This window comes from Mustela nivalis (assembly GCF_964662115.1).
Source record: "Mustela nivalis genome assembly, chromosome: 13".
NCBI classification, from domain to species: Eukaryota; Metazoa; Chordata; class Mammalia; order Carnivora; family Mustelidae; genus Mustela; species Mustela nivalis.
The window spans coordinates 46,101,756-46,127,516 of NC_139032.1; the positions used below are offsets into that span (position 1 = coordinate 46,101,756).

Sequence of the window (25,761 nt, forward strand, 5' to 3'; positions counted from 1 at the left end):
GTATGACATTTTAATACATCAGTTCTCTTAATTGGGTCTTTCAGTAGCAGGGTGAGTGTGCTCTTTTAACTTTATTGGTATCAAAGGTGTTTAGTCAAATACCATTAGATCATACTGTTAATGTCTACTTTTGTCATCTGTTATAAAAACGATCACTACATTTGGAGCACCAGTTAAGGTGCTCCAATTCTTTAATACCTATTATATGCCAGACCCTATAGATAATACATACATAAAAAGACACTTTCTGTGACTTCAAGGGACTTCCAGACATGACCTCATTTAATTTTTTAATTACTTCCATACTCCCAATATAGTCAGCGTGGTAGTTAGGTATTCTTACTTCAGGTAAGGAGTAACTGGGTATGGTTACTTCAACATATGTATTTGTGTGGCAGGGGCACACCTCAGTTCACAGCAAGGACTAATTAGGGGAAAAGAGTAGGCAAGAGTAGAAGAGGGAGGAAAAGAGAGTGGGAATAGAGAGAGGGAGGAGATGAAATCAGTAGGGCTTTGTGGCTGAGTAGATGGTCAAGGAGAAGTTCCTTGGCTAAGTCTCAGCTGTCTCTTTTGAGCAGCTGGATGGTGCCCTTCACTTTGAGAAATGGTAACTGATGTTACCTCCAACTGAGGTTAAAGGGCAGAGGATAAATTTAGCTTTAGATATGCTTGGTTTGAGGTGTGTAAGGATCATGGGTAATTGGATATGTGGTCTGAAAATTTAGGATAGAAGCTTAGGCTAAAGGTACAGATTTGTAGACGTCTTCTTTGGGATGGGAGTTTTACCCGTGGGATTACATTACGTGGGTTTTTATGGAACTCCAGGGGCTGGAGTGTGCTGAAAACGAGGAGAAAGTGTGGTCAGAAGGATTGTATGATAAGTAGAAGGGACTGAGGACGTGAAAATCAAGGGAAGGAATATCTCAAAAAGGGGAATGGTCAACACTTTCATGGAGAGAGTGTTTTAAGTAAGGTATGGAAAGAAGTCTTAGGGTGCAATAAGTAGAAGTTTCTTGTTTACATTAGAGGAAAACATGTCAGTGGAGGGATGGTGGTAGGAACCAAATTAGAGTAAAGGAGTAGAAGGAAACAGAAACTACATATAAATTTTAGTGGGAAGTGGGAGCCAAGGAAGCTCAGGTAAGTCATTTGCCTGTTTGTCAGTCTTGTGATCAGTATGGTTTTATATCTGCTGGGACTTTATAGGTAATACTATGTTATATATTATATAATGGTATATTGATGTTATATATCATACTACACAGTAATATGTATCTGTTAGCTCTAGTATATAGCATGATAAATAATTATAGCAATAACATTGATATATAAAATATCAATGCCTATTCTAATGTAAAATTATTATATATAATCATACTCATTAGATACATAATATATGTTGTATATGATATGTAACATTTTAGAGATAAGATATAGAAAACCTGTAAAAAATATAGTTCTTTTTCCATTTTGGGTGTTGACTCCTCATCAGATATGTCACTAGCAAACATCTTCTCCATTCCATAGGTTGCTTTTTCATTTTGTTAATGGTTTCCTTGGCTGTGCAAAAGCTTTTTATTCTGATATCGTCTCATGTGTTTGTTTTTGCTTTTGTTGCCCTTGTCTGAGGAGACATTCAAAAGATTCTGCTAAGATCAGCATCAGGTTGCCTACTGCCTATGTTTTTTAATAGGAATTTTATGGTTTCAGGTCTTATAGTAAGGCCTTAATCCATTTTGAGTTTATCTTTATGTGTGGTCCATTCTTCTGCAAGTAGCTGTCCAGTTTTCCCAACACCATTTTTTGAGGGGCTATCCTTTCCCCATGGTATATTATTTCCTTTTTCATTGAAGATTTATTGTCCATATACATGTGGGTTTATTTCTGAGCTCTGTTCTGTTTTGGTGTGTGTGTCTGTCTTTGTGTCAGTACCATAGTGTTTTTTGTTTTGTCTTAAGATTTTGCTTATTTTATTTGACAGAGAAAGAGAGAAAAAAAGAGTACACAGGCAGGGGAATAGTAGAGGGAGAGGGAGAGGCAGGCTCTCCGCTGAGCAGGGAGCCTGGTGTGGGGCTTGATCCCAGGACTCTGGGCTCATGACCTGAGCTGAAGGCAGACCCTTAATCGACTGAGCCACCCAGGTGCCCCAGCATCATACTGTTTTGATCACTGTAGCTTTGAGTATAATTTGGAATCTGGAAGTGTGCTACTTCCTCCAGCTTTGTTCTACTTTCTCACGATTACCTTGGCTATTTGAGGTCTTTTGTGGTTCTGTAGGATTATTCTAGTTCTGTGAAAAATTCAGTTGGTATTTTGATAGGGATTGCACTGAATCTTTAGGTTGTTCTGGGTGTTAGGGACATTTTAACAGTGATTCTTATAGCCCATGAGCATGGAATATGTTCCCATTTATTTGTATCTTCTTTAGTTTCTTTCATCAGTGTCTTATTGTTTTCACAGTACAGTTCTTCCCCCTCTTTGGTTAAATTTATTCCTGTGCTTGTTTTTCCTTTCTCCTTTTTTTTCGGATACAATTGTAAATGGGATTTTCTTTTTAATTTTCTCTTTTTGATAGTTTATTAGTGTATAGAAACAACAGATTTCTGTATGTTGATTTTTATATCCTGAAACTTTACTGAATTCATTTATTAATAGTGATCCTAATAGTAACCCTAAAGTTTTAGGGTTTTCCATATAATATATGTTATCAGCAAATAGTGACAGTTTTCTCCCTTTCTTTCTAATTTGGATGTGTTTTATCTCTTTTTCTTGCCTAATTGCTGTGACTAGGATTTCCTCTATCAAGTTGAATAAAAGTAGTGAGAGTGGACATACTTATCTTATTACTGATTTTAGAGGAAAAGCTTTCAGCTTTCACCAATGAATATAATTTTAGGTGTGGGTTTCTCCTATATGTTCTTTAGAATGTTGAAGTATGTTCACTTCCTACCCACTTGGTTGACAATTCTTAACATAAATGATTGTTGAGTTTTATCAAATGCTTTTCTGCATTTATTGAGGGGATCATATGATTTTTCTTCATTCTGTGAAGGTGTTGTATCATGTTAATTTGCAGTTGTTGAACCATCCTTGCATTCCTAGAGGAAATCTCACTTGATTATGATACGTGATCCTTTCAATGTGTGATTGAACTTGGTTTGCTAATACTTTGTTGATTTTTGCGTATGTGTCATTAGGAATATTGGCCTGTGGAATTACACTGTATTTTAATTTAAAACAGTAGTGATGCCTGTGAAAATCATTTTTATAGTGTCCTCCTTTTGCTCAATATTTAACAATTTTAGAAGGAAGTAAATATGAATAGAACTGTTAAAATACTTGTGTTTTGTAATTTTCTATCCGCAACTCTGGCCCAGTGTTTCTGAGGTTTAACCAAAAAAAAAAAAAAAGAAAGAAAGAAAAAGCCTAGGAAAACTAATTTGTGCACCTATATCCTTTAGGGCTATGTACACTGTAATCTGAAACAAAATAAAGTAGAATAAGGCATTCTTATTACTAGGGCACCTAGGTGCCTCAGTTGGTTAAGCATCTGCCTTTGGCTCAGATCATCATGATCCCAGAGTCCCAGATCAAGCCCCAAGTGGGGTTCCCTGCTCGGCAGGGAGTCTTCCCCTCCCCCTGCTCCATTTCTTACCCTCAAATTAAAAAAAAAAAAAAAAAAGACATTCATATTACCTAGGCTAAGGCTGTATCATTCCTATATCACTGAGTTTATTAGCTGGATATGCAGTTCAAGTGTTACATTAACTTTTCTTTTCCCCTTTGTTATTTTTATGTTCTTCTATCAGAGATGTTTCATTGCGTTCTGAAAATGGATGCATTCTTTATGCTATATTAGTTGCCGTGGATTTAGTCTTGGTTATTTGTAGCACTGTTTGAATGATCATAACCTAAGGTCCTTTCCATTACTCTCAAGAGCAAAATTAGGCAAAAATGATATTGATGGTGAGGAGACTGGGTAGCTGTCAGAGTGAAGCAAGAGCTAAACAGCCCAATTTTGAGAAGGCCAGGAACCTGAATTCTGGAACACCTTGCCATCAGCTGACTCAGTTCCACTCACCTTTCTTCACCGTGTGTGTGTGTGTGTGTGTGTGTGTGTGTGTGTGTATGTGTGTGTACTTAGTGTCTGCTTCATTGGTGATGCCCAGTGATAGGATTTCATTTGAATTGAGGACAAAAAGTGTGGACTCTAAGGTCCACTGCTATTAAAAGTCCTGTGACTTCTGTGGCCCAGTGTAAAAGCATTTCCTCCTCTTTTGTGTTTTCCTTCCTTGCTCCAGATAGGCTCTGAATTAGCCTGGGTTCCTCCAAAAGTCGTTCCTGAGTTTCCTTAATGTCAGGAGCACAATCCATATTTCCATAAAAGCCAAGGTGTATGCAGCAGGAGTTTATTTGCAAGGGTGATGCCAGGAAGCAAGTGGGAAAGGGCCAAGACCCTGAAATACTGGAAATGGGAGAGAGAGAATACAAGTATCTCCATGTTGCCCAGTGCTATGAACAACCAATTGCTTGATCGCACAGAATATTCTGAGAAGTGTTATGAAATATGTCCCAGAAGGATCCAGATAAAGGAGGGAAGCATTTATCCATGGGCTTCCCTTGTCAGTTTGTCAAGCATCAGCCTGTGAGGCTTTAACTGTCCTGTCCTCTGGACCTTTCACTAGCCTGGGTCAGAAAGCATGAGTTGTAGTAGCAGTACGTATAGGATCTCAAGTGGCATATGAGATGTTTAATACAGTCTTCTGTTAAGAGACCTCATGAAGTTATTTGGTCTCCATTAAAGATCAATCAAACAATAAATTTCTTAGAACTGTAAGCAATTTAAGCTTACCTGGTGTAATCCCCTACTATTCCTTCGTCTTAGTGCCTTGCTCTCCAGCTCATTTCCTTTCACCTTCTACTCTGAAGTCTTTCTCTTCTTGGAGAATGCCATTTTTACTTGGACCTTCCCACCTTTAAGTTATCCACCTAGGGGCTCAGTCAGTTAAGCATCCGACTCTTAATTTTGGCTCAGTCATTATATCAAGGTCCTGAGATTGAGCCTTGTGTCAGGCTTTGTGTTGAACATGGAGCCTGCTGTCTCCCTCTGTCCTGCACGCCCCCCCCCCCCACCCCCGGCCCGGCAACTCTCTATTTTAAAAAAGTTCCATCCACTTAGCATGTTTCTAGTCCATGTCAGAGCCCCAAAATACTACTTTGTGGCTTTTGCGGTGATAGCTTTTGTGAAGAAAGCTTTCCAGTGTAGCCTTAGTATAAAGGCATACTTTAATTTGTCTCTCATCTTCTTGGTAGCCAGGAAATTTGAAATTTAAATGACTTTGCTGGTTTTTCTTCTCTTTTTTAAAATGGATATGCAGAATATGAAAAGAAATTGAGGAAAAGATCATGACAAAGAATGGTGTGATGGTATATACAATAAGTGTCTTATTTTTTTTTTTAAAGATTTTATTTATTTATTTGACAGAGAGAAATCACAAGTAGATGGAGAGGCAGGCAGAGAGAGAGAGAGAGAGGGAAGCAGGCTCCCTGCCGAGCAGAGAGCCCGATGCGGGACTCGATCCCAGGACCCTGAGATCATGACCCGAGTCAAAGGCAGCGGCTTAATCCATTGAGCCACCCAGGCGCCCCATAAGTGTCTTATTTTTAAAAAATACATTGTCCTCAAATAGATAGCCATTGCTTTGTTCTCAACTATATTTCAAAGCAGTGAGGGGGTATAGGCCCAAAGACACAAATGAAAAAATATTCCATTAAAACAATTTAATCTTCTTCTTCTTCTTCTTCTTTTTTTAAGATCTAATTTCTTTATTGGACAGAGAGAGAGAGACAGTGAGAGAGGGAACAAGCAGGGGAAGTAGGAGGGTTGAAGCAGCTTCTGCTGAGCAGGGAGCCCAATGTGGGGCTCGATCCTAGGACCCTGGGATCATGACCTGAGCTGAAGGCAGACGTTTAATGACTGAACCACCCAGGTGCCCCTTAATTTTCTTCTTTTGCTGGTTTTTAAAAGTCCATAAACATGCACTTGGGAAGAGTTTGCAGTTTATTTTCACTTTTTATTTTTTTTAAAGATTTTTCTTTTATTTGTTTATTTGACAGACAGAGATCACAAGTAGAGAGGCAGGCAGAGAGATAGAGGGAAGCAGGCTCCCTGCTGAGCAGAGAGCCCGATGCGGGGCTGATCCCAGGACACTGAGATCATGACCTAAAAGCAGGCTTTCCACTGAGCAGGGAGCCTGATGTGGGACTCCATCCCAGTGGGCTGAAGGCAGATGCTTAACGACTGAGCCACCCCGGCGCCCTCCATTTTGCTTTCTATGTGATTGATATACTTGGTGAAAAATAATGATTTTCAGTTTCTGTGATTATTGATTTACTACATTCAAATATGCTTAATAGATTACTGTGATTTAAGAATAATCTCTGCCTCCCTCGGTATTACTGTTTCCTTTATTAAAATAACAGAATTTATTTTTTAAAGATTTATTTATTTCAGAGAGAGAGAGAAGGCACACTTGAGCAGGTTGGGGAGGTGGAGAGTGGCAGAGAGAGAGGGAAAGAAGACTCCCCACTGAGGTGGAGCCCAACATGGGGCTCGATCTCCCTGCCTGGAGATCATAATCTGAGTCTAAACCAAGAGTGGGGATGTGTAATTGAGCTACCAAGGCACCCCAAAATAGCATCATTTATTAAGATCGTTATGTGTAGTTCTTTATGTAAGTTATATAGATGAATCATGCCTGGCTTAGGTAATTAAACAGTTGACCTACTTTTTAAAAATGAAGTATTCTTTTAGTATTTCAGGTAGTTTTTCAGTGATTTGAAAGACTGTTTTTGAAGATGTATAGGTCTGTTTGTTGTGTTAAGGCATTGTCTCTTTTTAATTCGTTTTTCAAGATTTTATTTATTTGAGAGAGAGAAGGAAAGAGAGAACGAGTGAGGGGAGGGGTAGAGGGAGAAGCAGACTCCCCGCAGAGCAGGGAGCCCGATGCGGGGCTCAATCCCAGGACCCTGGGATCATGACCTGAGTCAAAGACAGACGCTTAACCAACTGAGCCACCCAGGTGCCCAGGCATTTTCTCTTCCAGTTAATTTGGTGGATAGCCTCTGCTCTTCAACCAGATATGATAACGTTTTGAATTTATATGTGATTGCTGTGGAGTCACCATCCTTCCCGTAGTAGAGCTGGCTTACTGTAAATAGCTTTGTACAATAGGTTGATGATCTTCCATGTTAAATATACTCTTCCTGGATACATGCTATTAAAAAGCCATGGCTCTGGAAACTTCTTCAACTCCTTTTTTGTTTTTCTTTTAGGATTTTCCTGTTGAACCGGTCACAGTTGGAATAGCTTTCTTACTGCTGCAGACACCAGCAAGTCAGCAGAAGCCAATCCTAAGTTTAGGTAAATAAAAATATTCTCACAAGAGTAAAATGTATGTATAACATAAGTGTTGGGGGAGTCCCTTGAGCTATGTGTTATGCTATGCTAGAAAGTCCTGTATACTTTGAGTTTTATTCTAGAAATTTTCCTGGTTAATCATTCTGAAATAGAACTTTGTTTTTCATATCCCACAAGGTGTTTTATGCAACGGCTCCACACATACACATAATTTACCAAGTATCTCAGCTCTCCTACCAGTGAGGAATGGGACTAAAGCGGGGGGGGGGGGGTGTAAAAATACTCTATTTAAGAATATGGTAAAAAACCAGGTTGATATGTCTGGCCGATTGGCAACCAAGTCACACCTTTAAAATGCAGCTTTTATGCTAGTGTTGTGTCTCTTTACTTGGGGTAACATCTATGTAGTAATGGAGAACCTGTCCAAATTATGTTGCATGGTGCCATGATCTGTTGATCATCCCCACTCTCATTTTAAAGTGTGTAAAGAGGTAGATACTGATTGTGTAGGTCATTGTGGGCATTTTAATTCATCGTGATTTTGGGGTGAATTCCTTTTCCACTTCCAATCTATCTTGAGAAAAGCTGTAGCACATGGAGGGGGCCCTTGGTATCCTGCGCTCTTTTTTGTCTGTTGGCCTTGTCTCATTTGTGCCCTCCTTCTGAGGCTCTTTCTGAAGTGCTTTTACCTTTTTTGTTGATGGTGGTGTTCTGAGAGCAGAGTGCATGGCATCTTCCCAGAGATGCCAGGGCTGGTACTTCGGACAGCCATAGTTGTTATTGTTGTTTTTTTCCTCTTCCATTTTAAAATTTGTGCCCTCCTTCTAAGGCTCTTTCTGAAGTGCTTTTACCTTTTTTGTTGATGGTGGTGTTCTGAGAGCAGAGTGCATGGCATCTTCCCAGAGATGCCAGGGCTGGTACTTCGGACAGCCATAGTTGTTATTGTTGTTTTTTTCCTCTTCCATTTTAAAATTTAAATTAAATTTATTAACCTATAATGTATGATTAGTTTCAGAGGGAGAAGTCAGTAGATTCATTAGTCTTGTATAATACCCAGTGCTCATTGCATCACATGCCCTCCCCAGTGTCCATCCCCCAGCCACACCATCCACCATCCATCCCACCTCCTCCCCTTGAGCAACCCTCAGTTTGTTTCCTGAGATTAAGAGTCAGTTATGGTTTTCTCTCCCTCTCTAGTTTCATCTTGTTTTATTTTTTCCTCCCTTCCTTATGATCCTGTGTTTTGTTTTTTAAATTCCACACAATGGGTGAAATCACATGATACTTGTCTTTCTCTGATTGACTTATTTCGCTCAGCATAATATCCTCCAGTTCCATCCACTGACAGCTGTAGTTTTGTTTTCTTTTTTAACAGCTTTATTGAGGTATAGTTTATTTACCACAAAGTATACCATTTTTAAGTGTACAATAAAGTGGCTTTTTAAAAAAATGAATTTACAGAGTTGTGCAAGCAGCACTATAATCTAGTGACAGAGCATTTCCATTATCCGGTATGTTACGTTGAAGAGTAGGGAAGATGGGCTGTTCAGTATATTGGAGAAGAGTGTTCAAATAGAATAACCAAGAAGATATTGATGATTTCAAACTTGACAAATCCACAGCATTAATACAGTGTTATGCTTCTTAATTATTAACACTAACCTTGATTGTAAATAGCAATTTATAAAAATGCCTGGAAGATTTATAATATAGAAGATAGAAATGTATACATGTCCTGTTTTATTAGAGATAATGGATTTTCATAATCTCTCAGGGACAATTATGGATTAAAATTAATATTTTAATTGGAATGGTACAGAAAAGATTTGCATGCCCCCTGTGCAAAGATACTTGCACATTCGTGAAGCATTCCATATTTTAAAGACTTAATTAAAAAAGACTAATATTTAGGCAGGGAAGGTCAATTAGCAGCGTTAGAATAACAGGTATTTGTTACCATGTTCAGGTTTGACTGCCAAGTGATGAGAAGAAAATATTGGCAACTCACTGACATGACTTAAGGCTTGTAGAGTAGACTTTTTTTGTTTTTGTGGGGAGATCGATTGATCGATAATCTAGCTCGGAAGCCTATGAATGACATCTTTTGGTAAATTAGGGCTCATCTAATAATTGTAAAAATTATATTTCTGCTTTATCTCATTTTGTTAATGGTCTAGGGTAGATTATATATGTGAGTAAGTCATCACACATTTCTGTGTGTATTTTTTTTTCTGTGTGTATTTCTGATGTATAAGTTGAGTGTCCATGTTAAAAAAAGATCATTTATGAAAATGGGTTTGTTTGTTACCAGTTATGGACTCTGAGACTATTCCTGATTTCTTTTTAGCAATTACAGTGAAGGACTTCCCTGTTTTGCCTCCCTTTACCAATGCATCTCAATATAATTCTCACATGGGTTTGTAAAAGAAGCATGCACATTGGTCTTAAAATCCACGGATCAGGAACTCCGGTCTCTTGGCTCCTTGAGGGCAGTGGAAGGACCTGGCAATAAAAGGACAAAAGTTGAATTGTATTTTATTTATCTTCAAAGATATTGATTGATTGATTTGAGGGGAAGGGAGAGAGCATCCAAGTGTGTGTGGGGGAGAGGAAGAAGGGGAAGAACTGAGGGAGAGGGAGAGACTCTCAAGTGGACTCTGCACTGAGCATGGAGCCTCATGTGGGCCTGGTCTTGGGACCTTGAAATTATGACCTGGGCCGAAACTGAGAGTCAGATGCTACTCAGGTGCCCCAGCTGAGCTGTATTTTAAAAAAAGTCGCATTTACTTAAAGAGTTGGTTTATACTCTTTGGTATGTATTTTCTCTATGAACAGGAACATACATTAACAGCTTGTTTTAGACAATAATTTTTATGTTCCTTTCTAAAAGGGTAAGATCCATTGTCTCAGTTGTGTGTCTGACCCAGTTGTAAAGGGGTGAGAAAACTTTTTACATATCTCTCTTGAACAAAATAGCATTTTGTTTGGGGTCGTAATTTTTTAAATGCAAATTGTTGTTTTGATGAATAGCTTTGAAGCTCCTCTCTGTTGCCGAGGGTCAGAAAATCCCAAGGTCATCCTTGGTGCTAGTGATGCCGCTTCTGCAGATACTGTCTTCTACTGCCTTGGAAGACTGTATGTCCATGGATGAAGAAGGTCCCTCGAGGCAGCAGTTGGCTCTGAACCTTTTGGAAATGGTACAGCAGGAGTCCTATAGAGATGACCACCAAAAGGTAATGAGTTCAGCCTTGATTCTCATGTTTATTTTTTTAAAAAATGTTATTTATTTATTTATTTGAGAGTGAGAGAATGTGTGGGAGGAGGGGCCGTGGGAGAAGCAGACTCCCTGTGGGGAGCCTGATGTGGTACTCCATCCCAGGACCCTGGGATCGTGCCCCGAGCTGAAGGCAGATGCTTAACCAACTAAGCCACCGAGGTGCCTTGTTTCTCTTAAATAAAGGTGAAGTGGTAATGTGGGACTTCTGTTTGTGCAGATAATCTCACCTCCAGGTGAATATCTGTTTGGATTTAAACTCCTCTCCTTGAACTTTACCATTCTGTCACACAGTGGTATAGCTCTTAGTCTATTCTTCTAGACTGTGAGAGGGGAGTGCAAAATAAGTTTTGGAGATGCTGTATAATTTTTACCTCTTTGAGTTTTCTTTAAAAAAATTTTTCTTTTTAAAAGATTTTATTGATTTGTCAGAGAGTGCGAGCACAAGCGGGGATGGGGATGGCTAGGCAGAGGGAGAGGGAGAGAAGCAGGCCTGCTGAGCAAGGAGCCTGATGTGTCACTCAATCCCAGGGCCCTGAGATTATGACCCGAGCTGACAGCAGATGCTCAACCGACTGAGCCACCCCGGTGCCCCCCTCTTTGAGTTTTCTGACTATATTAGTAGTTCAAGGTCCTGAGAAATCCTGCAGAAAAGGAACTAATTCCTTGTGCTTCTCCAACATTATTTGAGCAAGGAATCCTTTTTTCTTATCATACTATTTAATTTACATGTTTATGCAGCATGTTGTTACATCTGGGACAATCCAAGGGGGGAAATCTCCTCAAGTGCCTGGAAATTCTGGGATCTGTAAGACCTGAGGCTTCTAGACTTCTTTTCTAATATGTGGCACCTTAGGCCATTTTCTTTGACAAAATGGCTCTTGTTGTCTCCTGTGTCCTGCCCTCCACTGCTGCCTTCAGTTGGAAGACTGCAGGTCTCCCACACGCATCCCCGCTCCCTGCTGCTGACCAACCTCGGTCCGCTTCCTCTGTTTTTGTCAAGAGACTATAAAAGTATTTTCAACGTCTGGTTAGTGGCTGGGTTCTGGGCCCACATTGGTTGGATGTTTTCTCTTTTGGTATTTGAGTGTTGCCTTCAGTAAAATGTAGTATTACTTTCCCAGCTATGAATTTGATGGGGATTGAATGAGGATTAAAGAAGTGAAACTGGTGAAACATGTCGCCCTGGAGAGAGAGATAGTATATAAATGCAGGCCAGTCACTCCGTCTGCACAAGCAGGGTTGTGTCTCATTGCGTGTTGTTAAATGTCCTCGCAGCCTACATACAGGCACTGTAATTCCTGGTTTGAGGGTGTGGGCAGAAACCAGCGTATAGGCAAACTGACCTTATTCTACACCTTCGGAATTCCTGATTGCTCATCTAGAACTTTCCAAACTTGAAGTAGGTAGTTGACTTGCCTGAGAGAAGGAACTTCTTGCCTCCACCCTGATAAGACAGAATGTGGCCCAAATTTTCTAATATCGTTCTACTTCCTGTTGTGGTTTGGTCCTGGAGAACAATGGTTGGGTTCTAGATGGACCTGGGGGCAGGGCAAGATGTCCTTGTGTCTGAGACTTCTATTCTTTCAGCTCACAAAAAGTTTTCTCACCCCTTTATGACAGGGTCAGACACATAACTAAGACGATGGATACTTCCTGAGAATCATCCTGACTCCAGTACGCTTTACTGTTCACTCACGTGTGTGTGAATCTTACTAACTCTGATAGTTAGACTCACTCTTCAGCAGCTGGTGAAGAAGGGTGAGGAAGGGATACTATTAGGGCCATATACATTCTCCTGTGATAACGTGCTGCAAAATGGAAGCTGGGAGTGGAGATATGATCCCTGTTTTTAAAATTGTAATCCACAGTTTGCTTTGGCTTTCCTTCCGCGCCTGTCCAGGCCTCTCTCTCAGATATACCTGTAAATTTTAACAGGATGCAAACTCTCCAGTTCTCTCCCTGAATCTTTGCTTTTGCTCGTAAAGCTCTTTTGTTTCCTTGGCCTGACCTACTCATTCTTCAAAACCCAGCCAGTTGTTCTCAGCCTCCTGGAGTCCGAATTCATGACCCTTTTCTTGGCATCCTCAGCTCTTTTAGTATCACTCAGTCGTGTTGTGTCTTAAGTTAGAGGGCTACGTGTATGTTCTTGCAGCTATGCTGCGAGCTCATTGAGGGAAAGGATCTTGGTCTTTCTCACACTTTGCCTGTATTCTCTTAAGCATGTTGAAATTGAAATTGCAACAGTTGTTGAACTTTTTGTATTTTTTTTTCCACTGAAGTGTTTTTGCTTTATCTTTGTGACCTGATCGTAGATGAGAGCTTTTCAAAGTCTTTTAGCCAGTTGTTAATTGAATACTCTACATACTGAAATAAGATAGGATGTTATTTATTTAACTTCACATTCTCAACACCTGACACATTGTTTACCACATGATAATCATTCAGTAAGTTTCTATTCACTGAGAGATGTGTGCTTCTCCTAAAGATATGGAAGATCATTTTCCCATCTCCGTATATTACAGAAAGACCTTTGTATAAAACCACAGGTCTTGGGGCGCCTGGGTGGCTCAGTGGGTTAAAGCCTCTGCCTTCGGCTAAGGTCATGATCCCAGGGTCCTGGAATCGAGCCCCGCAAAGGGCTCTTTGCTCAGCAGAGAGCCTGCTTCCTCCCCTCTCTCTCTGCCTGTCTCTCTGCCTACTTGTGATCTCTGTCTGTCAAATAAAATAAATAAAATCTTTAAACAAAACAAAACAAAAAAAAAAACGCAGGTCTTGTTTTTTATTATTTCTTTTTAGATGGGTGACTCTGACTTAGTGTGTTTGATTTAGAACTAGAGCAGTTTTCAAGAAGCACAGTTCTACCGGTGAACAGAAACAAGGGTAAATGTTCTGTACCACACACTTCTGTATTCCCTACCCATTTCTGATGTGTTGATAACCATGAAATGAAACACACATTTTAATTTCCAGTTTTTAAGAATTAAAAAAAGTAAGTTATTAAAGCAACCATTCACCTTCTTTTAAGGATTAACATAATCCCAGAAGCTCTTAATATTTTTTAGTGGTCTGTGAAAAACAAGATTTCTTCTATTAAGCTATTAAATGGGATATTTAAAACCACCTATTTGTGTCTTCCTAGGCCAAAAAAAAAAAAAAAAAAATCAGACAATAGTTGTAAATTCTAATGTGCTTAAAATCTTTGCACCCCAGCCCCTAGAGAATGTGGTGGGGAGAAAGAAAGCACTAGGGTATGAGTCTGGGTCTAGGCAGGAGAGAGAGATCCTGCTGGTAATTTGAACAAAGAAAAACTTAATACGGAGAATTATTAACTAGTAAACGCTCTCCCATGACTTAAAGTTATAAAAGAGGCTCTAAAGAATATTCATTGATAAATATAAGGAGAAGCTCCTACTTCTAGGACTGGAGAGATTACCCAAAGGAAGGAATGGAGAGGGTCTCCTTACTCAAGATCAAGATGAGACCTTATAGGGAGGATGTGGCTCTGGCCTGCTAGATGGTGACATTCTCTCGGGTGCCTCAGGCCAGAGCTGGTCTGTAGGAAACCACCTCTTGGGGTGTGAATGGGGTGGCCTGGGTCCTCCATAGGAAGACATTTCCTGGGTTCTCCTATATGCCCCTGGCAGACACGGTAGGAGAAATCCCCGGACAATATTCCACTGCATAGATACACACCACATTTTACTTTTCCATTTATCTGCTGATGAACTTTTGGGTTGTTTTCACTTTTTGGCTATTATTAGTAGTGCTGTTATGAACCTTCCTATGTAAGTTTTTATGTGGACGTGTTTTCATTTCTCTTGGGTAGATAGCTAGGAGTGGAATTGCTAGATCATATGCTAATTCTGTTGGAGGAACTACCAGACTATTTCCCACAGGAACTATGCCATTTTACATGCCCACCAGCCCACCAGCTAAGCCTGAAGCTTCCAACTTGTCCATATCCTCACCAGCACTTGTCATTGCCTATGTTTTTGCCTCTAGCAGGTGTGAAGTGCCTTTTCCTTAGGGTTTTGATTTGCATTTTCCTGATGGTTTCTTAGAATTCTCCTTTGACAACTAAAGAACCTGAGGCTAGAGAAGTTGAGTTGCCCAGATTATACAGCTATTGAAGAATAGAATTGAGATTCAGATTTTGACTGTTTAACTCTAGAGCCTACATCCTACTGACTCCAGTTTGATTTTTTTTTTTTTGCCCTTTTGGTAATTTGTCAACTTTGTGCTTGAACTTGCAAGTAAATAGAACAGTTGCAGATTTATAGGTTAACATTAAGTCATGGTACATTAAAATAAATTGACTTCTTAGAAACTTTTCATTGGAAGTTAAGAGGAATTAGTAAGTCTTAGACCTTGCATATCTTCCATCCTCTTCTGAATCACATGGATACTGAGGATGGTATGGGTTTCCTTGGATGATAAGCAACCCTCCCAAACCTCTTCACTCTTGACTAGATTCTTCATGGAGGTATAGGGCAAAAAGAGCCTCTTGAGGCTTTGTCTAGTTCAGTCTTCTGCCTCTGCTCTGGTGTGTGCTAGAAGTGTCTGGCAAAAATTTGTCCTCCTTTCAAGGGGCTCCAGGTTTGAGTTTCCATACCCCTTCTCCTGATCAAATCGTGGCTCCAGTTTAGTTAAGCCTATTTTGGTCACCATTACATTGGAGTGTTAATCTTAACGATTTATTTGAGTGAGAGAGCAGTCATGAGAGGAGAGTGAAACCTCAGAGGGAGTGGCAGAGGGAGACAGAGATGGAGAGAATCCCAAGCAGGCTCCATGCTCAGCAGTGCTTGATCCCAGGACCCTGAGACCATGACCTGGGCTGAAATCAAGAGTCCGGCACTTAACCAATGGAGCCACCCACGGTGTCATAGACGAGTGTAACTCTTTAAAGTTAATGAAAATCTGTATTCACTGAACTCACAGTTTCTTTTTCAGACCCCTTTAGGCAAAGAAGTGCTATCAGATATCTGTCTTATTTTAATACTTAACAGATTCGAACATTTTTATTACAAGCTTTTTCAAATAAAGATTCTCAACTAGTATGTGTAGATGTTTTACAACCATTTAATATTCCTTTAAATGTCACCTTTTTACGGTTCCTTTTTTCTTGTATTTTCTTACTGAGATGTAATTCACCTAACATAAACGTCCTTTATTTTTGAACACCTGCTTTCTCCTCTAAAACAGAGAGCCTGCCAGCACTTTCACAGGCCCTCCCCGGGCTGTGGGACCAGGATTTGGTAGCTGATGCTTAGAGAAAGCCCTGGGTTGCATCCTTGCCCTGGGACTGTGCCAAGGGCAGCCATCACTCACTGGGACAGCAAGACTGTGCTGGGATGTCTCATTCAACACTGTGCTTTTCTGCTGCTGTTCTAACCCTAGGCAAACAGACAAAAACCAGATCCTAACCATCAACATAATACTTCAAGTAAAACAGGATTTTCTTTCTGTTTCAGTATGTTTACTCTTATCCGTCTGGGTAATGTTGCTGCTTTTGACTCAATTTATGGTGGATGGTGATTTCCAATTACTTTCTTTTATACTCCTATCCACCAGTTTTATTTTTCTCTCCTAAAGATGACAGAGATCATATTTCTCTGTATTTTGCAACTTTAAAGACTGTGCAGGATTCTTTATTGTGTCATTATGTACCTCAGTAATCTTGGCAGGAAGGTAGTCATTACTTCCATTTTACAAATGAGCAAAGTGAGGCTCAGAGATTTATGTAATAACCTTTAGCTGGCATGGCTGTGCCAGCGTCCTGGTGTTTTTTTTTTTTTTTTTTTAAGATTTTATTTATTTATTTGACAGAGATCACAAGTAAGCAGAGAGGCAGGCAGAGAGAGGAGGAAGCAGGCTCCCTGCTGAGCAGAGAGCCCGATGTGGGGCTTGATCCCAGGACCCTGGGATCATGACCTGAGCTGAAGGCAGAGGCTTTAACCCACTGAGCCACCCAGGCGCCCCACGTCCTGGTGTTTTAAAGCACAAGTCCAATGCTGTTTGTCCTTTGTCTAAAAAACGTCACTGAATTTCATCTTTGGGTCTTCAGTGAATTTCATCTTTGGGTGAGGGAAGTATTTTTAGAGTGAAAGGGCTGTGATAAATGTGAGTATTTAACTTTTAAAATTTATTATTTAAAAAATTATAACACATTAAAATGGTTCAAAAATTACAAAATGGTATCAATGAGAAATTTTCTTCTCATCCTTGATTCTGGTTGCCCAGTTTCCACCCTCTCAAATGAAAAATGAGTCGTGGATATTAATTTCTTTTGTATTTGTCCCATAACTTTCTTTGCATGTATAAGCAAATACAAATTCATAGTCCCCACCCTGTTTAAAAAATAATTGGTAGCATTCCAGGCACACTGTGTGCATCTTGTATTTTCATGAGTGTTCTTTTCATGTCAATAAAGATAGGTTCCTCATTTGTTTTTACAGTGGGATTTGCTTTCAAATGGTATCTCTCTAAAGCATATACTTGAGACAATTGAACACCTGTGTCCTCACAAAAACTTTTATAGGACTCTTCATAGCAGCATTATTCATAATAGCCAAAAAGTGGAAACAACCCAATGTCCACTAATTGATGAATGTTAAAAAGTGGTATATCCATTCAGTGGAATAATACTGGCCAAGGAAAAGAAATGAAGTATTTATACAAACCATAGCATGGATCAGCCTTGAAAACATGCTGAATGAAAGGAGCTGGTCACCAGAAAACACATCTTGTGTGGTTCCTATTAGTTGAAATAGCCAGAATAGAAACAAAGTAGATTGATTAGTGGTTTCCAGAGGCTATGAGGGTGGTGTTGGGGGAATGAGGAGTGACTCTTAATGGGTATGAGGTTTCCTTTTGGGGTGATGAAAATTAGCTATGATGATGCCACAAATTACTAAAGTTCACTGAGTTGTAAACTTTTAAAGGATGGGTTTTATGGTATGTGAATTATATCTCAATAAAGCTGTTATTTAAACAAATTTCAGAGCTGCCTGGCTGGCTCAGTTGGTAGAACATGAGACTGATCTCAAGGTCATGAGTTCAAGCCCTACACCAGGTGTGGGGCCTACTTTAAAAAAAATTTTTTTTTATAAAGCTTAATTTTTTAAAAGATTTTATTTATTTGACACAGAGAGGGAGAGAGAGAGAACAAGTAGGGGGTGCGGCAGGCAGAGGGAGAGGGAGAAGCAGTCTCCCTGCCTAGCAGGGAGCCCAATGCTGGGCTTGATCTCAGGACCCTGGGATCATGACCTGAGAGCTGAAGGCAGATGCTTATCTGACTGAGCCACCCAGGTGCCCCTATAAGGCTTAATTTTTACTTCCCATTTTTTCAGTTCTGTATCTGTATAAGTCACTCTCTCGTAACAGGACAGTTATAATCTAGAGATTTCTAATTTGTTTCATTATGCTCTGTATGAATTGAATCTTTTTATTAGTAGGCAGTATTTAATGCTTCTTTGATGTCTCTGACTTCTCCTGAGCCATGTGGGCACACTGCTCACTTTGGCAAGAGTTCTGTCTCTTCTCTGTCCCTGACGGCACTACTTTATTTCCTTGAGGAGTCATTTCTCAGATTGACTTAAGCATAACCTCTTCTCTGGGTATCATTTCAATTTAGAGCTGTCAGGCTGTTTCTTATTGCCGAAGTTATTCACAGTTATTAATTCCCAGGTTCCAGCTGAACCAATGCTGTTCCTGTCAACATTCTGTCTGTTACAAAAATGAATTGTCCTCAGTCCAAGTCTGCCACCTGCCCAGGGTTGTCTCTTACCAGAGCTGGAGCGGGGCGAATACAGTGATTTCTTTTTAGTCTTCCCTCTCACAGGGTGCCTGGGTGGTACAGTTGGTTGAGCTCTTTCTGACTCTTGATTTTGGCTTGGGTCGTGATCTCAGGGGCTTGGCATTGAGCCCCGTGTTGGGCGCCACACTTAGTGCAGAGTCTGTTTGTCCACCCCCTACTCCCCGTGCATGCACTCTCTCTCAAATAAATAAATAAAATCTTAAAAAAAAAAAAAAGAAATCTTCTCTTGGGGCGCCTGGGTGGCTCAGTCGGGCATCTGCCTTCGGCTCAGGTCATGATCTCAGGGTCCTGGGATCGAGCCCCATGTTGTGCTCCCTGCTCGGCTGGGAGCCTGCTTCTCCCCTTGCTTGTGTTCCCCTCTCTTGATGTCTCTCTCTCTGTCAAATAAAATCTTAAAAAAAATAAATAAAAATAAATTTAAAAAAATCTTCCCTCTTACCGGTGAATACTTTTTTTTAGTGATAATAGGTTTGTTTTTTGTTTTTTGCCTTTTTCCCCCAACTCTATTGCCTCTGGATCTTGTATATTGATCCTTTCTCCCCTCCTGCCGGAACCAGGAGCACTTGGTAAATAGGAGGAAGAGTTGAAATCAGGTGTTCTAGAGTTCCATCTGTTTTATTTTTGTGTAATCCTATTAGCTCAGATATGTGCAGAGGAGTTTTTGGCAGGAATTGAAAATTCTGTACTTTGTTGGAAGGATTGATTTCTTACAATGAAGTATAAAAAATAAATGAATATATCTCTGACAAATAGACTTACTTCATTTATTCATGCCTCTTTTTGTTGGTTTTTCAGCTCTCCTACAAGCTTGCTTTCCCCATTACCAGCATGTATGGATCAATATTTACAGCCTGGAGGATCCTTGAAGTAATGAGAGAAGAGTCTGCGGCCAGTGACTGGCTGTTTTCCGTAGAGTCCTTGCTCCCTATTACCACAGTGATCCCTGTGCATGTTTTCCTTCTGTTGGCTCACCTCCTTGTTGAAGATCAAGGACAAAATCTTCGCCAGATACTGAAGGTCACTACATTATTAGCCCAAGCAGATTCTTCTCAGGTAAAGTAAGAAAATAATAGAACAGTAATGGGGGTAAAGCTTAACTCTTGGAATTATAGATTATTCTTGGTTTGCAGATGGTTTTGATCAAAATCTTAAATTATGGGTTGATTCTTTTTTAGGGGGAGTTGGGAGGCTGTTTTTATCTTCTCAGTTTGTTCTTTTTTTTTTTTTTTTTAAAGGTTTATTTGTTTGCCAGAGAGATAGAGCACAAGTAGGCAGAGCAGCAGGTAGAGGGAGAGGAGAAGCAGGCTCTCCACTGAGCAGAGAGCCCGATGTGGGGCTCGATTCCAGGGGCTCTGGTATCCTGACCTGAGCAGAAGGCAGAGGCTTAACCCACTGAGCCACCCAGGTGCCCCTCAGTTGGTTCTTTTTTGTCTGTACTCTGAGTTCATGAATACTTTTTTTTTTTTTAAAGATTTTATTTATTTATTTGACAGACAGAGATCACAAGTAGGCAGAGAGGCAGGCAGAGAGAGAGAGAGGGAAGCAGGCTTCCTGCGGAGCAGAGAGCCGGATGCGGGGCTCGATCCCAGGACCCTGAGATCATGACCCGAGCCGAAGGCAGCAGCCCAAACCACTGAGCCACCCAGGCGCCCCGAGTTCATGAATACTTGATGCAAACGTTTCTTCAGTGAAAGCACATTTCACTGTGAAAGCTACACATGATGCTATTCTGGTACTATGGTTTATTGGTAGATTTGCTCGTTTGTAACACTATGTTAACTCTTGCAGCCTATTCCAAGGTGAATATCCCTTAGTTCTAATATTGATCTTTTACTTTATTTACTTATTAATTAAAGATTTTATGAGAGCAAGTAGGAGCAAGCACAGAAGTCGGGGGAGTGGTGCAGAGGGAGAGGGAGAAGTAGACTCCTTGCTGAGCACAGAGTTTGATGTGGGGCTCCATCTCAGGACCCTGGGATCGTGACCTGGGCTGAAGGCAGATGCTTAACTGACTGAGCTGCCCAGGCGCCCCTAATATTGATCTTTGAAGTGGATGCAGATTAATTAATTTAGGGTAAAGATGCCTATGTAATAGGCATTAATCTCTCTTTGATCCTATCTTCAATCTTTAATTACAATACTAGGTGTTTGCTATGTATAGTAAGGATGAATGAACATGCTGAGTTATGAGGGTGAATAATCATTGTTCCTGTCTGCACAGAACTTGGAGTGTAATAAGTAGGCAGACGTTATTAAAACTCTCCCTCCCCCCTTTAATCATATATTTGGTAAAGTAATCTAATTTTTTCCCCACTGGATAGACTGAAGGGAAGGGTTTCCACACCAAATAGGTATGGTATGTGCTTATGCTTCTTTTCAAATACAGTGAAGAAAAAGTTAATCTCTTTATGGAAAATTTGTGTTCCTTCAGGAAATAATTTAGTTGTAGAGGTAGGAGAAATACGTTCATCTAAGATCAGAAGTTAATGTATTTGGATTCTTTTTATCCCCAACTTGCATGCTTTTTCCTTCCAGTCAAGTAAACAACTACTGATCACAAAAAAATTTCCCCCTGACTATACCTCTTATGGTCTGATTCTCCACATGGATCTGTAATGTTCTGCAAGTACCTGTGTCATATATGGCATAGGCATAATGTGAATCATTTCCACTTTGCTTCCCACTTTGTTTCTCCCTTCACATTCTGTAATAAATCAGTTTCTAATAAATGTTTTATTTCAGTGCTGACACCTTAGAGGATAGTATCTTTATAATAGTTAATGCATCAATAATGCCCAGAGATTATCTAAAGAAGTGCTATAGCAAGTTACCTGACCTTTGTATGCTGCTGATGTAAAACATATATTACATCAAATTATGTGTTGATACTCAGGAAATGCATTGGTCTTTGAAATTCTAGGGTGATAACTTTGAGTTACAAGTAACAGAGACCCATCTGTCTTAAATAGCTTTTATTAGCTCCAGAATTTAGAACAAGCATGGCCTAGACAGTATATTCGCTGTATAGTTTGTTTCCTCTGTGAATTGGCGGGCAGCCCAAAGCCTTGTAACCTTATATTCCATCCAAAAGGAAAGGAGCTGGGGAGCTGTTTGGATTGACCTTGTTGGGTCACGTGCTCACACTGAATCAACTGTTATGGCAGGAGAATGGGACACTTTAATGCACTTTAACTGGCATCGTGGGTAGCATGGAAGTGGATGAAGTGTCAGCCCTGAAATTGTCTGTGCCACCAGGATCCTGTGAATAGAGGGTGGGATGATTCACCAAAGGAAAAAGAGTTTCCTGGTGATAAAAGTGGGAATATGCTAACTAGGCAAAAAAATGTAGTGGGGAACTTCTCAGTTAGTGTTCTGGGAAGACTGAAGTGGTTTAAGTGCATTTCAGGTTTGCCAAGACTATTTCCCCTCCAAGCTTTTGGGCACCCAGGTAGCTGTCCAAGCTCTGGGTGCTTGGCTGGTCACCTCTGGCCACCTGGTCTTTCAGCTGTTCTCCCCACTGTTCTTAGAAACTTGATTCTCATGTGTGCCATGAGATGGGAAAGGTTGGGAAGTACTAGAGTGACCATCAGGTTTATTCATTTATTCAATAAATGTTCAAGAAGCAGTGGGAGAAATCAAAGTTGGTATATTACACTTCCTTTGATTATTTCTTGGATAGTTTTGAGAGAAATGAGAGTGTCATTGTGCTGTTAGGATGAATAGTAGGGTGAAATGCTTAAAGACCTATTGAGATTCGTGCATAAGCAAGGGCAGTATCATTAATAAGAACTTAGAAGTGGAGTTTTTGTGAAAAGGACAAAAGTATCCTTGAACTAGGAGATACTGTGTTTTTGTTTTTCTTTTAAGATTTCTTCATTTATTTGAGAAGGGGGGGTGGAGAGAGAGAGAGGAGCAGGGGAAGGGGCCGAGGGTGAGAATCTCAAGCAGACTCCCCGCTGAGCACAGGGCCTGACACAGGCTTCATCCCACAATCCCTGAGGTCATGACCACAGTTGAAATCAAGAGTCCAGCACTTAGCCGGCTGAGCCACACAGGTGCCCTTAGGTGATACTGTTATTTTCTTCTTCCTTATGTAGTGAACATGTCATATATTTTCACTGGACCTTAATTATAGGTAAAGTAGCCCAAAAGGAAAGGACTGAGTGTTTGAAAAAAGCCAATTTTCCAATTGTGAGGAGATACTTGGAATAGACTCAGTTGAAATGTGTTCGGTTATTGGTGGGTTGTTTCTGTTTCTTTAAGTTGACAAGTCTGCATGAAATGTATTAATACTTCATTTGTGTTTGTCCTTTCTCACCTTATGGAAAAAAGCTGTATTATGTGTAAGTAGTTTTTGGCTCCGATTCGGGAGCAGTTGATACTAAGATTGACTGATTGATTTGAGAGACAGATGGAACAGAGGGACAGTGAAATGGAAAAGCAGGCTCCCTGCTGAGCAGAGAGCCCAATGCGGGGCTCGATCCCAGGACCCTGACATCATGGCCTGAGCTGAAGGCAGGAACTTAACTAACTGAGCCAGTCAGGAGCCACTCAGGTGCCCCTCATGGGCAGGTGATACTAAACAGAAGTCCTAGACTACTGATGAGCAGAAGCTAAATAAACAGGCAGTTAAGAGTAGAATTTCAAGGCTGTCTTCCACCTCTGTTTTGGTGGTCACTAAACCTCTATGATGGAATTCGTTGGCCTGCCGTATGCTTACTAAGTATTCAGTTTGTGTGTCACCATGATTTATTGAAAGAATCCTACTGGAAGATCTTGTGAGAAAAAGTATTTCAAAAGTTTGAAAGAGATGAAGTATGTTTTGGTATGCTTGTTATTATTCTAAGGTATTAATTATGTTTAGTGCTGACTAATGGTAGTACGAGTCAGTGTTCTATTAGTGTTCATACTGGTAAGAAAATCGGCTTTTTAAAAAGCTGTGACTGTGTTACTTATCATGCAGTCTGATGGATCCTCTTCCTCTGTGAGTTTTCATCTTTCACCCCTACCTGGTTCTTGCGGGGCCTGCATTTTCCATGTGGTTTAGTAGCTTTAGGACCATGGAAGACTAAATGGAGTTAAGTGGTTTGAAGGGAACTTAGCTTTGTGAGTATCATTTTAGAGTTAACTGGATGCAGATGATGATGTTGAAATAACCAAATAACCAAAGTCATAGCAGTTAATTGACACCTGAAAAAAATAGGGCCCCTATCCCTGCCCCCATCTAGGAATGCTGTCATTAGTTACTACTAATCCCAATAGTTTTCTTACCCAGACATCAAGAGATTCAATTTGCAGAAGATTCAAGCTAGGTCAGACAGTGCTCAGTAAAAGTTAGGTTCCTTTTACATGCTTGGCGGGAATGTCTTCTAGTGTTCTGGGGAGAGATCCAAGAATGAGCATCCTGTGTAAATTCCCAGGGAAGTCTTGAAAACTTTAAACACATTGATTTAGTTTAGAGAGAGTTTTTCATATCATAGCCTGTGATTATAATAAATGAGAGTGCCATCTATTTCCTAAATTAGTGTTTTTTCTGGAAATAAAAGTTGATAGATTGGTGTGCTTTTTGGTTATCTTTATGTAATAGTTCCTGCCTTTCTGATACCGAGTAATGTTATTTTCCTTCATTTTGATGGAAGTCATTCGGACTGCCTTCAGAGATGCCTGAATGACAATGGAAGCACATGGCTTCATGGCTCATGTACAGTAATGTCCAGTTGGCCTTATTCTTGCCTCTTCAGAGAGCTATTTCCTACCTCTGTGAATTGTTCAGGACTGGGTTTCGTCAGGGGTGAGATCAGTGGTAGTGAATTGTGAACATGGACTCTACCGAGTTAATTAAGGGATAATGTGGACTCCATGCCTAAATGAGGACATTTTCTGAAATTTATGGAATTTTAATATATATATTTTAAGTAGTCACATTCAGTGTGGAGCCAAGCATGAGGCTTGAATGCATAATCCTGAGATCAAGACCTCAGCTGAGATCTAGTCAGGTACTTAACTGACTGAACTACTCAGGCACCCCTACAGCTTTTTTTGTTTATTTGTTTTTAAAGATTTTATTTATTTATTTATTTATTTATTTGAGAGGGTGAGAGAGAGTGAGCATGAGTAGAGGGGAAGGGGAGAGGGAGAAGCAGACTTCCCACTGAGCAGGGAGCCCGATGTGGGACTTGATCCCGGGATTCTTGGGATCATGACCTGAGCCGAAGGCAGACACTTAACCGATTGAGCCACCCAGGCGCCCCAACCCTACAGCTTTTTAGAAAGACAGATCAAATCTTATTTTGAGCTCCGAGCCAATGACTGGCCAATTTGTGTACAATATGACTGTGGACAGTTGGGAAATGTCTCAGACTGACAATTTCCTTAAGGAGAAGTTAATGACTCTTAACCAACAAGCCAACTTCAGATAAATTCCATGTTTACCTGGGACTACCCTAACCAAACCCCCAAGATGTTTTTCAGACCCTTAGGCCCTGTGAGAAGAAAAGACTGTTACAAAGTTCTTAAAACCTTCCCTATCTATTAGCTTAGCTGTATTATATTAACTAATTATTATAACACAAGTTATTGTATTATGTATTTAACATAATAGATTATATGAGTATATATTAACTACTATAATAGTATATATTAATTACTCATAATTATAAGTATTTATTAGAGTAGGTATGTTATTAACTATAGCTTCCCTATAGTTGTTGGGAGTGAGATTCTCTGTCTGATTCTGGAGAACAGAGGTGTGGGAGGAAGCTGTTATTCCACATTGCAGTATGTTTATACAGAAGCCTTATTGGAATTATTAGGTGCTTAACAGTAGATCTTCTAACTGTATATCGGGAGAACACCTGACAAAAGATTTTAGTCTTTTTGGAAATCATGACTCCTGGTCAGTGGCTTTAAAACCTGAGAAATTGTGTTTTCTCCCTATCTTTCTATATATAGTAAGAGTTTATGGCAAGACTCCATAGGTATTGGCATTGAACTTTAACCACAAGGGTTAGTAATTTTTAGGTAGGCGTAGGTGGTTGAAAATGAAATCTTAAAACTTAGTATCTCAACTTCAGTGGAATAACTCTAAATACTACATGTAACGTACATTAGTTTCTTTTTGACTGACTGATGGAATATGCCTAAAGGGAAAGTTTATGAACTTTGACTTTAGAGAAGTACATATTCCTTCCTTAAAACCTACTGTCATTGAAGAACGTAACAAATTGAGTTTTGTGAAACTCACTGCCT

At 40.1% G+C, this 25,761-nt stretch overlaps 1 protein-coding gene across 8 annotated transcripts in view; it reads left to right on the top strand.

The window, feature by feature from the left end:
• FOCAD (focadhesin) overlaps window positions 1-25,761 on the top strand; it is a 296,022-nt gene that overhangs the window by 80,621 nt on the left and 189,640 nt on the right. For all 8 annotated transcript variants that reach the window (XR_014301953.1, XR_014301954.1, XM_082695369.1 and 5 more), the window contains 3 exons: window positions 7,336-7,423; window positions 10,451-10,653; window positions 19,309-19,566. Coding sequence is in view for 6 of the 8 variants with exons in the window: in XM_082695369.1 (XP_082551495.1) it covers window positions 7,336-7,423; window positions 10,451-10,653; window positions 19,309-19,566 (549 nt within the window). In the remaining 2 variants the exon portion in view is untranslated. The remainder of the gene's footprint in view (window positions 1-7,335; window positions 7,424-10,450; window positions 10,654-19,308; window positions 19,567-25,761) is intronic.